The sequence below is a fragment of the Oncorhynchus mykiss genome, chromosome 10 (genome assembly GCF_057628025.1).
Source record: "Oncorhynchus mykiss isolate SJ-2025 chromosome 10, ASM5762802v1, whole genome shotgun sequence".
Lineage (NCBI taxonomy): Eukaryota > Metazoa > Chordata > Actinopteri > Salmoniformes > Salmonidae > Oncorhynchus > Oncorhynchus mykiss.
Window position 1 is genome coordinate 74,692,501 of NC_143031.1, and position 15,000 is coordinate 74,707,500.

The 15,000-nt window shown below is 41.8% G+C and overlaps 2 protein-coding genes and 1 pseudogene across 2 annotated transcripts in view; 1 reads left to right on the forward strand and 2 right to left on the reverse strand.

Moving 5' to 3' along the window:
- The window catches only part of LOC118966650 (uncharacterized), a 2,977-nt gene extending 2,128 nt beyond the window's left edge, over nt 1-849 (reverse strand). The window contains exon 1 of the mRNA XM_090187916.1: nt 76-849. Coding sequence (XP_090044042.1) covers nt 76-217 — 142 coding nt within the window. The 5' untranslated portion in view covers nt 218-849. The remainder of the gene's footprint in view (nt 1-75) is intronic.
- A 6,991-nt stretch (nt 850-7,840) lies between these two features.
- LOC149980287 (T-cell ecto-ADP-ribosyltransferase 2-like) lies at nt 7,841-8,592 on the reverse strand (annotated as a pseudogene).
- Nucleotides 8,593-12,282: 3,690 nt separating this feature from the next.
- LOC118936752 (uncharacterized) overlaps nt 12,283-15,000 on the forward strand; it is an 8,371-nt gene continuing 5,653 nt past the window's right edge. Inside the window, exons 1-4 of the mRNA XM_090187901.1 lie at nt 12,283-12,833; nt 13,043-13,144; nt 13,249-13,566; nt 13,643-13,785. Coding sequence (XP_090044027.1) covers nt 12,692-12,833; nt 13,043-13,144; nt 13,249-13,566; nt 13,643-13,785 — 705 coding nt within the window. The 5' untranslated portion in view covers nt 12,283-12,691. The remainder of the gene's footprint in view (nt 12,834-13,042; nt 13,145-13,248; nt 13,567-13,642; nt 13,786-15,000) is intronic.

Genomic DNA, 15,000 nt, shown 5'->3' on the forward strand with positions numbered 1-15,000 from the left:
TTATATGTGGTGTGTGTGTGTGTGTGTGTGTGTGTGTGTGTGTGTGTGTGTGTGTGTGTGTCCATGCAATCTTACCTGAAGCAACAACTCCATCTCTTGTACTGGGTTTGAAGGCATTTACGTTGGCATATAATTGGCCATCAATGTCTGTGTTCTTCATTGCATCAGGCTCATCGTCTTTAAATCGTTCTGAGTTTTCATAGACTCCCTCTGACATCTTAACAAATTTGTGGTCAAATACAGTAACTTCTACTTCTAAGCTCAACTCTAATGTACATCTGTACCTGTGTCTTCTCCCTGCACTGTCCTGTGTCTGTGTGATTTATGGAAGTGGAACTCTTTATCAGTCAACCACAGTGTGATATTAACACAATACTGGCCACCACGTGACTCCCACCAGTGACGACACTACAGAGGTAGGCTTGATTACCAACAACAACGAGACAGCCTACGGGGAGGAGGTGAGGGCCCTCGGAGTGTGGTGTCAGGAAAATAAACTCACACTCAACATCAACAAAATAAAGGAGATGATCGTGGACATCAGGAAACAGCAGAGGGAACACCCCCCTATCCACATCGACGGGACAGTAGTGGAGAAGGTGGAACGTTTTAAGTTCCTCGGCGTACACATCAGGGACAAACTGAAATGGTCCACCCACACAGACACGTGGTGAAAAGAAGGCTCAACTGCGCCTCTTCAATCTCAGGAGGCTGAAGAAATTTGGCACTCACAAACTTTTACAGACGCACAATCGAGAGCGTCCTGTCGGGCTGTATCGCCCTGCTCCGCCCATAACCGTAAGGCGCTCCAGAGGGTAGTGAGGTCTGCACAAAACATAACCGGGGGCAAACTACCTGCCCTCCAGGACACCTACACCACCCGATGTCACAGGAAGGCCAAAAAGATCATCAAGGACAACAACTACCCGAGTCACTGCCTGCTCACCCTGCTATCATCCAGATGGCGAGGTCAGGACAGGTGCATCAAATCTGGGACCGAGAGACTGAAAAACAGCTTCTATCTCAAGGCCATCAGACTGTTAAACAGCCATCACTAACATTAAGTGGCTGCTGCCAACATACTGACTCAAATCTCTGACCACTTTAATAATTAAAAACTTGATGAAATGTATGTCACTTTAAACAATGCCACTTTATATAATGTTTACATATCCTACATTACTCATCTCATATGTATATACTGTACTCTATAACATCTACTGCAACTTGCCTATGCCGTTCGGCCATCGCTCATCCATGTATTTATATGTACATATTCTTATTCATTCCTTTACACTTGTGTGTAAAATGTACTTGTGAAATTGTTAGATTACTTGTTAGATATTATTGCATGGTCGGAACTAGAAGCACAGGCATTTCGCTACACTCACATTAACATCTGCTAACCATGTGTATGTGACCAATAACATTTCATTTGAGACAGACAGACAGGAAGCTGTTATTAAAGGAAGTCAGTGGTATGGCCTAAAATGTGTTGGCACAGCAACGCATGCTGAAATCAACTGCAGTTACAATACAATAGGTGTTCCAGCAATAACTTCCCTAAACTTACTGTGTCCCAAATAGAACCCTATTTCCTATATGGTGAAGGAACCTGGTCAAAGGTAGTGCACTATACAGGGAATATGGTGACATTTGAGACGTGCCCTTAATGTCATTATTCACATTCTATGTAGGTCTTATGTACTTTATCTGTCCTAAAAACACAGGCCACTTTTCATCCATGGATATAAGGTTATCACAAGTACCACAGACAGGACAACTATAAAGAAAAATGCTTCATTTAAAACATCTATAATACGTTTATAATCGGTTTAGTTTCTGGATTGGTTAACATTAGGCGATGGTTAGAGTTAAGGTACGGGTCAGTTGTTGTACTTAAAAAACCGGTAGTCTAGACAACAATGTTCCCTCTAAACAGACCGTGTGCGTGGCAGCGCAATTCCTCCAGAACTGCTGGGCAGAAGAATTGCCCTGCCGGGCAGAGACTCAATAAATTGAAATTCACTTAGTTTGCTCTATTACTTTGCACTATATAGATCAACGTTTGTTCTGTGATCGAATCAATATTATATCAGCCCATTTTCAATGCAACAAAACAAAACAAATCTAATTTTCCAAGTTTGAGTCTGTGATTTTGTTGTAGACAGAGTCAGAGCGCAAAGGAGTAAACTAGTACTCTATTGACAGGTGTTGCCCACGAGCGGTATTTTAAAAACCCTTGAGTGAACGCGCTTTTTAGATCAGTTCAGAGCGCAGAGTCGCGCGTGTGCACATTTGTTGATATTCCTTGCTAGTCGAGTTATTAGCTTAGTTATATATAAGTATCGGTCAGCAATGGATAGTGACTGCTTTCTACGAGAGCACAAAACGTGTAGGCTACATTTTAAGCTGTATTTGAAAAGTCAGTCAAGTAAAAGGCTTATTTCTTAATTAAAGTGGCAGTGTTGTATTTTGAGACAGGCTTGAACATGCAAATAAGCCAATAGGCAGAGTGGTAGCCTTCATTGTCTAATTCTCTTTCTGGTAATAATAATTCATTTTACTTTGTGTGATGTCTGGCATGATGAGAGATGGGGAAATACTTTGTTGTGAAGGAAGTGTTCAGCAGCCATCATGTTGACTAGCAGAGACAGAGGACATAGGGTGGACGTGAACTGTTCTAACATCTACTGTCTATCCACAGGTTAACTGTCATAACATCTACTGTCTATCCACAGGTTAACTGTCCTAACGTTTATTGTCTATCCACAGGTTAACTGTCCTAAAGTTTACTGTCTATCCACAGGTTAACTGTCCTAAAGTTTACTGTCTATCCACAGGTTAACTGTCCTAACGTTTGCTGTCTATCCACAGCTTAGCTGTCCTAACGTTTACTGTCTATCCTCAGGTTAACTGTCCTAACGTTTACTGTCTATCCACAGGTTAACTGTCCTAACGTTTACTGTCTATCCACAGGTTAACTGTCATGACATCTACTGTCTATCCACAGGTTAACTGTCATAACATCTACTGTCTATCCACAGGATAACTGTCATATCATCTACTGTCTATCCACAGGTTAACTGTCATAACATCTACTGTCTATCCACAGGATAACTGTCATATCATCTACTGTCTATCCACAGGTTAACTGTCATAACATCTACTGTATATCCACAGGTTAACTGTCATAACATCTACTGTCTAGGTATAAGTAGATCTTGGCAGACCGTCTGAAAAAAACGTCCTGAAGCTGAACAATACAAAACAACCTCAATTGTTCTCCCGTCTGGTAAATTGAACTATCAGATCATTATAATCTGAGAAGATGTTACAACAACAGTGGTTGTTGTATATATAGTGCAACATTTTCATAGTGCAAAAAGTATGACAAATACTGTAAACATTGTAATCCCTGTGTGATTTCATTTGGTAACACTTTTTTTGTATAGTCCATCTGTAGATGCTCTATCACTGGCCCTCAAAATTAGGACCAAATTAGAGCCGGGTCGAATGACATTTTCACAATGGAATCTGGTCGTGGGAAACCCGGTCCAGTGCAGCCCAGTTTAACAACTGGTGCCAGCTCTATTAGAGTTTGGGCTGGTGACACCGTTACTATGCAACTACCTGCTGATCACTGCTGGATGCTGAGACCAGGTTTAGCTAGCTCGTCTGCGCTTGTTGCTGTTAGCTAGCACATGGACAAGCAACACTGATGTAGTCAGACATGACACGAATTACCACCATAGCTGGATCATTCATTTAATTATCTAACAGGAATTGTTGCTGGCCATGTCATATTAAAAGCTGGCTAGCTACAAACAACATATATTCACCAATATCTTACTGATTCCCTCCACCCTATCAATATTGTGTTTATATTCACCATTATGTTACTGATTCCCTCCACCCCATCAATATTGTGTTTATATTCACCAATATGTTACTGATTCCCTCCACCCCATCAATATTGATGGTTTGGAAAATCTGACCATGACTCCGTTTTGTTGCTCCCAGCCTATAGACAGAAACTAAAACAGGAAACGCCCATGCTCAGGTCTGTTCAATGCTGTTCCGACCAATCCGATTCCACGCTCACGTGGATTGGTCTATGTTCCGGAATACGCTGATTCTGTGAGCGAGTTTATTAGCAAGTGCATTGGTGATGATGTACCCACAGCGACCATTAAAACATTCCCCAACCAGAAACCGTGGATAGGGAGTTTTTCCTAGCCACCGTGCTTCTACACCTGCATTGCTTGCTGTTTGTGGTTTTAGGCTGGGTTTCTGTACAGCACTTTGAGATATCAGCTGATGTAAGAAGGGCTATATAAATACGTTTGATTTGATTTGATTTGATTGATGGCAGCATTCACACAAAACTGAAAGCGTGAACCACTGCTTTTAATCAGGGCAAGTCGACCAGAAATATGACAGAATACAAACAGTGTAGCTATTCCCGCCGCAAGGCAATCAAACAAGCTAAGCATCAGTATAGAGACAAAGCAGAGTCGCAATTCAACGGCTCAGACACTAGAGGTATGTGGCAGGGTCTACAGTCAATCACGGACTACAAAAAGAAAACCAGCCCCGTCGCGGAACAAGATGTCTTGGCACGATGACAAACTAAACAACTTATTTGCTCTCTTTGAGGACAATACAGTGGCATCGACACGGCCCGCTACCAAAATCTGTGGGCTCTCCTTCACAGCAGCCAATGTGAGTAAAACATTTAAATGTGTTAACCCTCACAAGGCTGCCAGCCCAGACGACATCCCTAGCCGCGTCCTCAGAGCATGCGCAGACCAGCTGGCTAGTGTGTTTACGGACATATTCAATCAATCCTTATCCCAGTCTGCTGTTCCCACATGCTTCAAGAGGGCCACCATTGTTCCTGTCCCCAAGAAAGCTAAGGTAACAGCTAAATTACTATCGCCCCATAGCACTCACTTCTGAGTGCTATATGGAGCTATGGGGCTGAAACAACTTACCCTTCTCAGTGCTCTCTCACCCAACCTTCTCACTCAGCCGCAGAGAGCTCTCCAAGTTGTATTTTCTCCTCACTCTTGTTATTCTTACAACCCGTTACGAACTGACCTTAGGTTCAATTGAGTCAGTTTGTCTGATATAATTCATTACAGATTAGACATGATGGGACACATGCAATCCTGTCAAGACTTGCATAGTGTGAAAGGTAATACAACTGTAGGATTTTGTATACCATGTAATGTGAAGGAAGCTTTAAGCCGGTACTAACGTGTCATTTCTTTGTACAGCCATTAGATATGACAGTCAAGAACATAAGGTGATTTTAAGGATTTTGAAAATGGTGTAATGTGAAAGAAGTTTTATCATGTTAGTCACAATGTCACTCAGATGTGTATGTGATGATAGTGGTTGGTTCTCTTCGGTTTCATCTCGGCAACTCGGAACCAATTATTGCGTGAGCGCTGGCCTCTGGACAGTTACTAGTGTTGGTTGTGGGGGTAGCCCCCCTCCCCCCTTTCTTTGCAAGTCTCGTGCAATGTATGGCCAAAAAATCCCTCCCCTTCCAAAACTACAAAACTTCCAGGTTCACTGTAGCTAGCCGTGGTCAAGATGTACATGGCAGTGTCATGTCTTTGGCTATGCCGGATTAAGTGATATGACATGCTATTCTATAAAATAATTTCTCCGTAATTAATATTACCTGATTGAGCTAATCATGTAAATGTAATTAACTAGAGAGTCGGGGCACCACAAAATAATATTTATAGAGCTGTTATCTTCCGAATAAACTCTTAAAGACCTAATAATATTTTACATCAATAGCAGTCAATATTAATTGTCACCTTGATTCAGTCTCATCTGAATGTTGTCAATACTTGGTTATCTTCACGAACCCTGGCTAACAAGTTGAATTAGCAATACAAAATTGGGTTTAATTATTTATTTACTAAATACCTAACTAATCACACATAATTTCATATACAAAGAATGAATTATACCTTGATTTCAAATTATCTCATAAAGGAAAACGTCCCTGGCGGGCGGAACAGATTTCACAGGTGGTTACACAAAAGAAAAGGGCTGGGTTTGAGTGAAAGAGTGAGAAGACTGAGGGACAAAGGGAGAAGCTGTGCTATCGTAAATACAGTATCTTATGCATTCCAAATTACCGCCCATTTGGAAAAGGAAAATGCAATAAACATTTACTCTGAGCTGTGCTTCGGTAGGTTGGTGGTAGATGGAAGGCCGTGTTGCCAAACCGAGTCCTTTGTCCTTTGAAGAATGTCTCTGGTGGTCAATTGGATACGTTGTAGTAACGTCGTTGTGTGATAGACGGAATACTCTGTCTGTTCCTTCCTAACCCTCGTTTGCAGCTGCTGTTGCTAACTCAACGGCTAGGAGGTATCACTTCTGTAGTGAATAAGAGTTCAAAGTTCATACCATTCGCAACCAAAGCTCACGCTGATGTTGGCTTCATTCTGTAGTTATCATCTGAACCATTCCGACACGGACCGTCGTCCTCACATCCTCGGAACAGGAGGTTATATTGTCATCAAGGCTTTATATAGGAAGGGAGAGGAGGGCGTGTTTGAAAAGTTTTATAACCCATGTCCCTTCACAGGGGCGGGCCACTGATTGAGCAGAGCCCTAACCTTATGAAAACCCAAATCTCTCATTTGGAAGCTAAAATTACATTTAATCTCTTCGCCAATAATGTTATATTCAAACATTTAAATTGAACAACAATTCCATGTGAATCCGATAACTCTGATGTGTAGACTTTCCACTGTAGAGTTTATGCCATCTTATCATTGATGAGAATGTCTCAGATGACAACCGAACTTACATCATATTCATTAAGTACCACTGGATATGTTCAATTGGTTGGATTACCAGAATATAGTTCATTTCCCCCCACCTTCTGATGTTCCCAGAATCTCTATGTTAACCAAGGGGTTTGCAAATGTAACATCAGTAAGGTAGAGATGATATCATATTCTTTACGTACCACCGCATATGTTCAATTGGTCGGATTACCAGAATATAGTTCATTTCCCTCCACCTTCTGATGTTCCCAGAATCTATATGTTAACCAAGGGGTTTGCAAATGTAACATCAGTAGGGTAGAGAGAGGAAAAAGGGGGGAAGAGGTATTTATGACTGTCATAAACCAACCCCCAGGCCAACGTCATGAAAGCAGCAAACGTCAAGAAATTATTACACATGACCAAGACATTTAATCTCAACCATTTTAATACAGTAGCAGTCAATGCAGGTTTAAACAAGTCTTAACAGGGGTTGCATTTCAGGCCGAATACATTGCAGACGTTGCATTTTATCAACAAATGCTTGTGTGCCACGTCATCGACAGCGTAGTGGGCATCAGATTGCGATATGATGTGGTTAGTTGATATGTTAAAGGCCTATCCAGGCGTGAGATTCGGCATGCGTCTGCAATGTAGCTGACCTGGAACACAGCCAGGATCTTTACACTGTAAAGCTTGGGCTATCACAGTTCCTGAGTTATTTTGAGTGTGTTTCCTTGGGTTGCCGCCGGAGGGCACCCTTGCCTTGTTTTCTAGTTCCCAGGTTACCCTGATTGTTCTCATTAGTTTCACCTGTGTTAAATTACATTTTCTGTTCACTGGCTGCCTGGCTATTTTGGTTCTTCAGTTGGCCTGCTGCATTGCTGAGGTCTTATGTTTTGTTAAGTGCACTCAGGTGCTGATGCCTTGTTTCTACCTAGGTTTTAAGTAAATATCTGAATTTACCCTTACCTCTGCTTGCTGTGTTTCTCTGCGACTGGGTTTGAGTTAGTACAAGCCTCATTGTAACAGGGGCAGCTGTGTCAGATCAGGCTACTTCTCATCGTACGTTGGTAATGATCAGTAATATACAGTAGTTATCAACATAATATAGAATATTATGTAGCCTGTATCTAATGCTCTGATGATGTTTGATTCTCCTCCACTCAAAATCTATTTGCAATTCAGATCACAGTCTACTCCCTTGCTCTTTAGTGTATAGACGACTTCACACAACAGGTTATTCACTGGTGACTTTGTCTGGATTTTGGTGACTTCAAAAATCTTAAAGCTTCTCTCTCTTCAGGAAAGGCTGAGTAAGAAGTTAGCTCAACACCAAAGCAAGTGTGGACCTCAAAGCAAGACACATTCTGAAAGTTGGTTAAGTCGGATCTTGAAGTGCTTGAGGCGAAGGTGCCGAAACGGATCTCGTGGTTGAGAACAAACTTCTTGTTGGTTCTGTGAAAGGTTTGCTTACATGTCTCTTGTCTTTCTCTAAGTATCTGAACGGCGTCAGTCAGGTAGAAATGCAGTGCATGGTACCTGAATGACGTTGTCACATATGCAGAATCTTGAACTGCTTTGTTGAAGTCCACATAGATCGATTTGGAATTGGGTCTGGGTTTGTTATTCGTATACAAATAGAGCAATGGAATGCTGTGTATTCAAACTGTCTCCATGTGGTATAGCGTGTACACAACATTCTGTAGACTTGACCTTTTGCGCAAATGGCATTATTTAGATAGAGTGCCAGGGCGAATTCCATTTCTTACACAAGCACACACCGACACATTCAGATATACTACATACGCACCCTAGTGGTCATCTGTTTTTTCACCCACACCCGCCCGCAATGGCTAATAACCCATCTGCCTGACTGTATGTGATATGGTGAAAATCTGACCCCCACACTCAATATTTATTTGACATGGGGTGCATGACTTTGTTTAGCTTGATTTAGATACGTTTCTGCTTATAATTTCCAACATTTTGGTAGGCTATTTGTTAGACAACTTTTCAATAATTAGATAAATGTAGCATCTATTTTGTCATTACAAGTATATGTTGCCCTAGAAGAATAAATAAACCCTTGATCAACAGAACAATGTATAAGATCAATAGAATGAATGCTAGGTGACATCGGTGAAGTTGTCATCTTTCACCTTGCAAAGATGTTTAGGGTCTGTGGAGAAAATACAAGAACCCAACAAATAAATTGAAATAATTGCTGTGTAAAATGTCCAAATGAAATAATTTTGACCGGTTGTAAGGAAAAAGACAGCTGTGAAAACGACCAAGGTGTTTCTGATGAGATTTTAGTTTGGCTTTGATGCATATTTTATGTGGTTAAAATATGATCAGGTTTTATGTTGCTTTTACGATGAAGACAGCACCTCTACAGATAGTATCGAACTGAGCATTGCATTCTGTCAAAATGCAGAAATAAATAAATCACATTTCTCCACTCCTATTCCCAAGTCCAAGCTTTGCCTACATGTGGTCTATCATTTTACTGCAAAACGTGTTTAATTCTGCAGGAGTTGATATTGCGGCTATATGTGAGGTTATAAATCCTCTTTGGGCTAGGGGGCAGTATTTTCACATCCGGATAAAAAGCGTGCCCAAAGTAAACTGCCTATTACTCAGGCCCAGAAGTTAGGATATGCATATGCATGGTAATATAGGATAGAAAACACTCTAAAGTTTCTAAAACTGTTAAAATAATGTCTGTGAGTATAACATAACTGATTTGGCAGGCAAAACCCTGAGCACAATCCATCCAGGGAATTTTTTAGCCAAACACATTTAGACTCACTTCCTGACATCTAATCCAAATAAAAATTCCCTGTCTTAGGTCAGTTAGGATCACCACTTTATTTTAAGAATGTGAAAAGTCAGAATAATAGTAGACAGAATGATTTATTTCAGCTTTTGTTTCTTTCATCACATTCCCAGTGGGTCAGAAGTTTACAAACACTCCATTAGTATTTGGTAGCATTCCACAAGCTTCCCACAATAAGTTGGGTGAATTTTGGCCCATTCCTCCTGACAGAGCTGGTGTAACTGAGTCAGGTTTGTAGGCCTCCTTGCTCATACACACTTTTTCAGTTCTGCCCACACCTTTTCTATAGGACTGAGGTCAGGGCTTTTGTGATGGCCACTCCAGTCCCCCTACTTTGTTGTCCGTAAGCCATTTTGCCACAAATTTGGAAGTATGCTTGGAGTTATTGTCCATTTTGAAGACCCATTTCTGACCAAGCTTTAACTTCCTGACTGAAGTCTTGAGATGTTGCTTCAATATATCCACATAATTGTTCTACCTCATGATGCCATCTATTTTGTGAAGTGTACCAGTCCCTCCTGCATCAAAGCACCCCCACAACATGATGATGCCACCCCCGGGCTTCACGGTTGGGATGGTGTTCTATGGCTTGCAAGCCTCCCCCTTTATCCTCCAAACATAATAACGATGGCAATTATGGCCAAACAGTTACATTTTTGTAAACTTCTGACCCACTGGGAATGTGATGAGAAAATAAAAGCTGAAATAAATAATTCTCTCTATTATTATTCTGACTTTTCACATTCTTAAAATATAGTGGGGATCCTAACTGACCTAAGAAAGGGATTTTTACTGTCATGAATTGTGAAACTGAGTTAAAATGTATTTGGCTAAAGTGTATGTTATCTTCCTACTTCAACTGTACTTTCCTTACACACATCCTTTTATTACTTTTACTTTACTTTGCTTTACTTTCATCCTTTATTCTGTCATCAACCTCTCTCTACCTCTCCTCCCTCTATCTGTAGTTAGTACTACATCCACCCAGGTCTCTGTCACCAACACTACAGCTGTACCTGTAGTTAGTACTACATCCACCCAGGTCTCTGTCACCAACACTACAGCTGTACCTGTAGTTAGTACTACATCCACCCAGGTCTCTGTCACCAACACTACAGCTGTACCTGTAGTTAGTACTACATCCACCCAGGTCTCTGTCACCAACACTACAGTTGTACCTGTAGTTAGTACTACATCCACCCAGGTCTCTGTCACCAACACTACAGCTGTACCTGTAGTTAGTACTACATCCACCCAGGTATCTGTCACCAACACTACAGCTGTACCTGTAGTTAGTACTACATCCACCCAGGTATCTGTCACCAACTCTACAGCTGTACCTGTAGTTAGTACTACATCCACCCAGGTATCTGTCACCAACACTACAGCTGTACCTGTAGTTAGTACTACATCCACCCAGGTATCTGTCACCAACTCTACAGCTGTACCTGTAGTTAGTACTACATCCACCCAGGTATCTGTCACCAACACTACAGCTGTACCTGTAGTTAGTACTACATCCACCTAGGTCTCTGTCACCAACACTACAGCTGTACCTGTAGTTAGTACTACATCCACCCAGGTCTCTGTCACCAACACTACAGCTGTACCTGTAGTTAGTACTACATCCACCCAGGTCTCTGTCACCAACACCACAGCTGTACCTGTAGTTAGTACTACATCCACCCAGGTCTCTGTCACCAACACTACAGCTGTACCTGTAGTTAGTACTACATCCACCCAGGTCTCTGTCACCAACACTACAGCTGTACCTGTAGTTAGTACTACATCCACCCAGGTATCTGTCACCAACTCTACAGCTGTACCTGTAGTTAGTACTACATCCACCCAGGTCTCTGTCAACAACACTACAACTGTATCTGTAGTTAGAACTACATCCACCCAGGTCTCTGTCACCAACACTACAGCTGTACCTGTAGTTAGTACTACATCCACCCAGGTCTCTGTCACCAACACTACAGCTGTACCTGTAGTTAGTACTACTTCCACCCAGGTCTCTGTCACCAACACTACAGCTGTACCTGTAGTTAGTACTACTTCCACCCAGGTCTCTGTCACCAACACTACAGCTGTACCTGTAGTTAGTACTACTTCCACCCAGGTCTCTGTCACCAACACTACAGCTGTACCTGTAGTTAGTATTACGTCCACCAGAGGGACACCTTTGACTTTGTATCAAGGATCTGCGTGATGCTTTCTCTCCTCCTGTGGAATAGACTAGAGCAATAGAGTTGTGTAATAGTTCCTTGTAGGTAGATGTCATGTGGAACAGTGGAATCAGTGCAATGAGTTTTGTCATTAGTTGTAACCGGTATGTATATGTTATGATATACTAAATTACACTTTGGTAATATGAACTTTTTGTCATAAAACATGTGAAGAGTTTTTCTTTCTTTTTTTCTCTTAAATCTGTCAATCTGAAACTATGGAGATATCATCAGAACTGCGGCTTTTTCATTCTGAGTATCTCTCCACAGTCAGCATAGATAGAACAAAGACCCTAGATGGTACAGATCTAGAATCAGGGTTCCCTCCCCAAATCCTAACTTTAAGCATTTGTGGTGAAATTCAAAACAGACCAAAGATCAGTGTCTTGTGGCTACTTCCCCTTGCACCACCAGTCACAGAGTGCAAGACATAATTGTCTCTCCAGTTGAAGGCTCGGGGTGCTGTAAACTTAGGATATATTCGTAGGGCATATGTGATTTATCCAAAATTGGGACCCTGTGAATTCACACATATAGCATGATATAGAGTCATATCATGTAGTATATTATCACTTCAGTTGAATCACATGTTTAAAACTGATGAACACAGTGGGAAACAAACATGTTCAGATTAGGAACTAAGGCTGGTGCAAGTCACGTGGGGACCAGTTTCCCCTTCACTGTTGAAAGTTAAAACAATAGTGTCACTACAGTAAATCACACATACGCAGGACAGTGCAGGGAGAAGACACAGCTGCAGACGTAGATTAGAGCTGAGGTTAGAATTTGAAGTTACTGTATTTGAGCACAAGTGGGTTAAGATGTCAGAGGGAGTCTATGAAAATTCAAATGGATTTAAAGACGATGAGGCTGATGCAATGAAGAACACAGACATGGATGGTCAATTATATGGCAACGTAGGAGCCTTCAAACCCAGTCCAAGAGATGGAGTTGTTGTTTCAGGTAAGATTGCATGCACAAACACACACACACACACACACACACACACACACACACACACACACACACACACACACACACACACACACACACACACACACACACACACGAAACAGGTGAGATTACCCTGTAGTACTCTAGCTTTATTTGTCCCAATCCTGGATGAAACAGTAAAACACATTACCAAAGATCTTTAATCATTTGTGATTCAGTACATGTTCAGTGGTGGAAGAGACCCTCTGGAGTTGCTGCAGTGTGTCTGGGGCTGCTGTGTGTTCTCCTATTGGCTGGGATCATAGGCCTGGCTGTCTACTGTAAGTTTAGTATGTTGTCACTGAGACTTAAGTAGCATACTTAATCATACTTAATCATCAATGGTGTGGTAATTACATTTTTGATTAACTCTTCCTTTTTACAGATGGAGTCAGTAGTCATCGTGACTCAACAGAGCGAGACCTGCTACAGGCCAGTTACAGCCTTCTGACTCATGAGAGAGACCAGCTGCAGACCAGTTACAACAACATGACTGAAGAAACATACCACCTACAGACCAGTTACAACAGCATGACTGAAGAGAGAGACCAGCTACAGACCAGTTACAGCCTTCTGACTAAAAAGAGAGACCAGCTGCAGACCAGTTACAACAAAATGACTGAAGAAAAAGACCAGCTACAGACCAGTTACAACAACCTGACTGAAGAGAGAGACCAGCTACAGACCAGGGTTAGGTTATCTGGTGAGTGGAATTCATTCATTTCATTTAGTACATAGAATACTTTTGAATGCCTGCTGTTCTGATGTGTTTATCTCAGAGGAACCCTGTCTAGCTGAATGGTGGAAGTTTGGCACCAGCTGTTATTATGTCTCCTCCACGATGAACACAGCTGGGGCCGGTCAGAAGGAGTGCAGAACAATGGAAGGAGAGTTGGTTATTATAAACAGCAGAGAAGAACAGGTAATAGATAATACATTATTAATACTTCAATGCAACTGTCTCTTTATTATCATCTACTTCTCTGATTAGTATTCAACATGTATAACCAACTGCATCGCAAATGTTTATGTCACTGTCAATTTATAAATTACCATTTCCTGTCAGAAACAAAAGTTTGCATGAGATTATATAAACTCAGCAAAAAAAGAAACGTCCTCTCACTGTCAACTGCGTTTATTTTCAGCAAACTTAACATGTGTAAATATTTACAGTATATCACAAAAGTGAGTACACCCCTCACACAAAATATTGACACTTTGGGCCCAATTTGGACATTTTCACTTAGGGGTGTACTCACTTTTGTTGCCAGCTTTTTAGACATTAATGGCTGTGTGTTGAGTTATTTTGAGGGGACAGCAAATTTACACTGTTATACAAGCTGCACACTCACTACTTTACATTGTAGCAAAGTGTCATTTCTTCAGTGTTGTCACATGAAAAGATATACTCAAATATTTACAAAAATGTGAGGGGTGTACTCACTTTTGTGATATACTGTATATGAACATAACAAGATTCAACAACTGAGACATAAACTGAACAAGTTCGACAGACATGTGACTAACATAAATTGAATAATGTGTCCCTGAACAAAGGGGGGGTCAAAACCATAAGTATCAGTCAGTATCTGGTGTGGCCCCCAGCTGCATTAAGTACTGCAGTGCATCTCCTCCTCATGGACTGCACCAGATTTGCCAGTTCTTGGTGTGAGATGTTACCCCACTCCTCCACCAAGGCACCTGTAAGTTCCCGGACATTTCTGGGGGGAATGGCCCTAGCCCTCACCCTCCGATCCAACAGGTCCCAGATGTGCTCAATGGGATTGAGATCTGGGCTCTTTGCTAGCCATGGCAGAACACTGACAATCCTGTCTTGCAGGAAATCATGCACAGAACGAGCAATATGGCTGGTGGCATTGTCATGCTGGAGGGTCATGTCTGGAGGAGCCTGCAGGAAGGGTACCACATGAGGGAGGAGGGTGTCTTACCTGTAATGCACAGCATTGAGATTGCTTGCAATGACAACAAGCTCAGTCTGATGATGCTGTGACACACCGCCCCAGACCATGACGGACCCTCCACCTCCAAATCGATCCCGCTCCAGAGTACAGGCCTCGGTGTAACGCTCATTGCTTCAACGATAAACGCAAATCTGACCATCACCCCTGGTGAGACA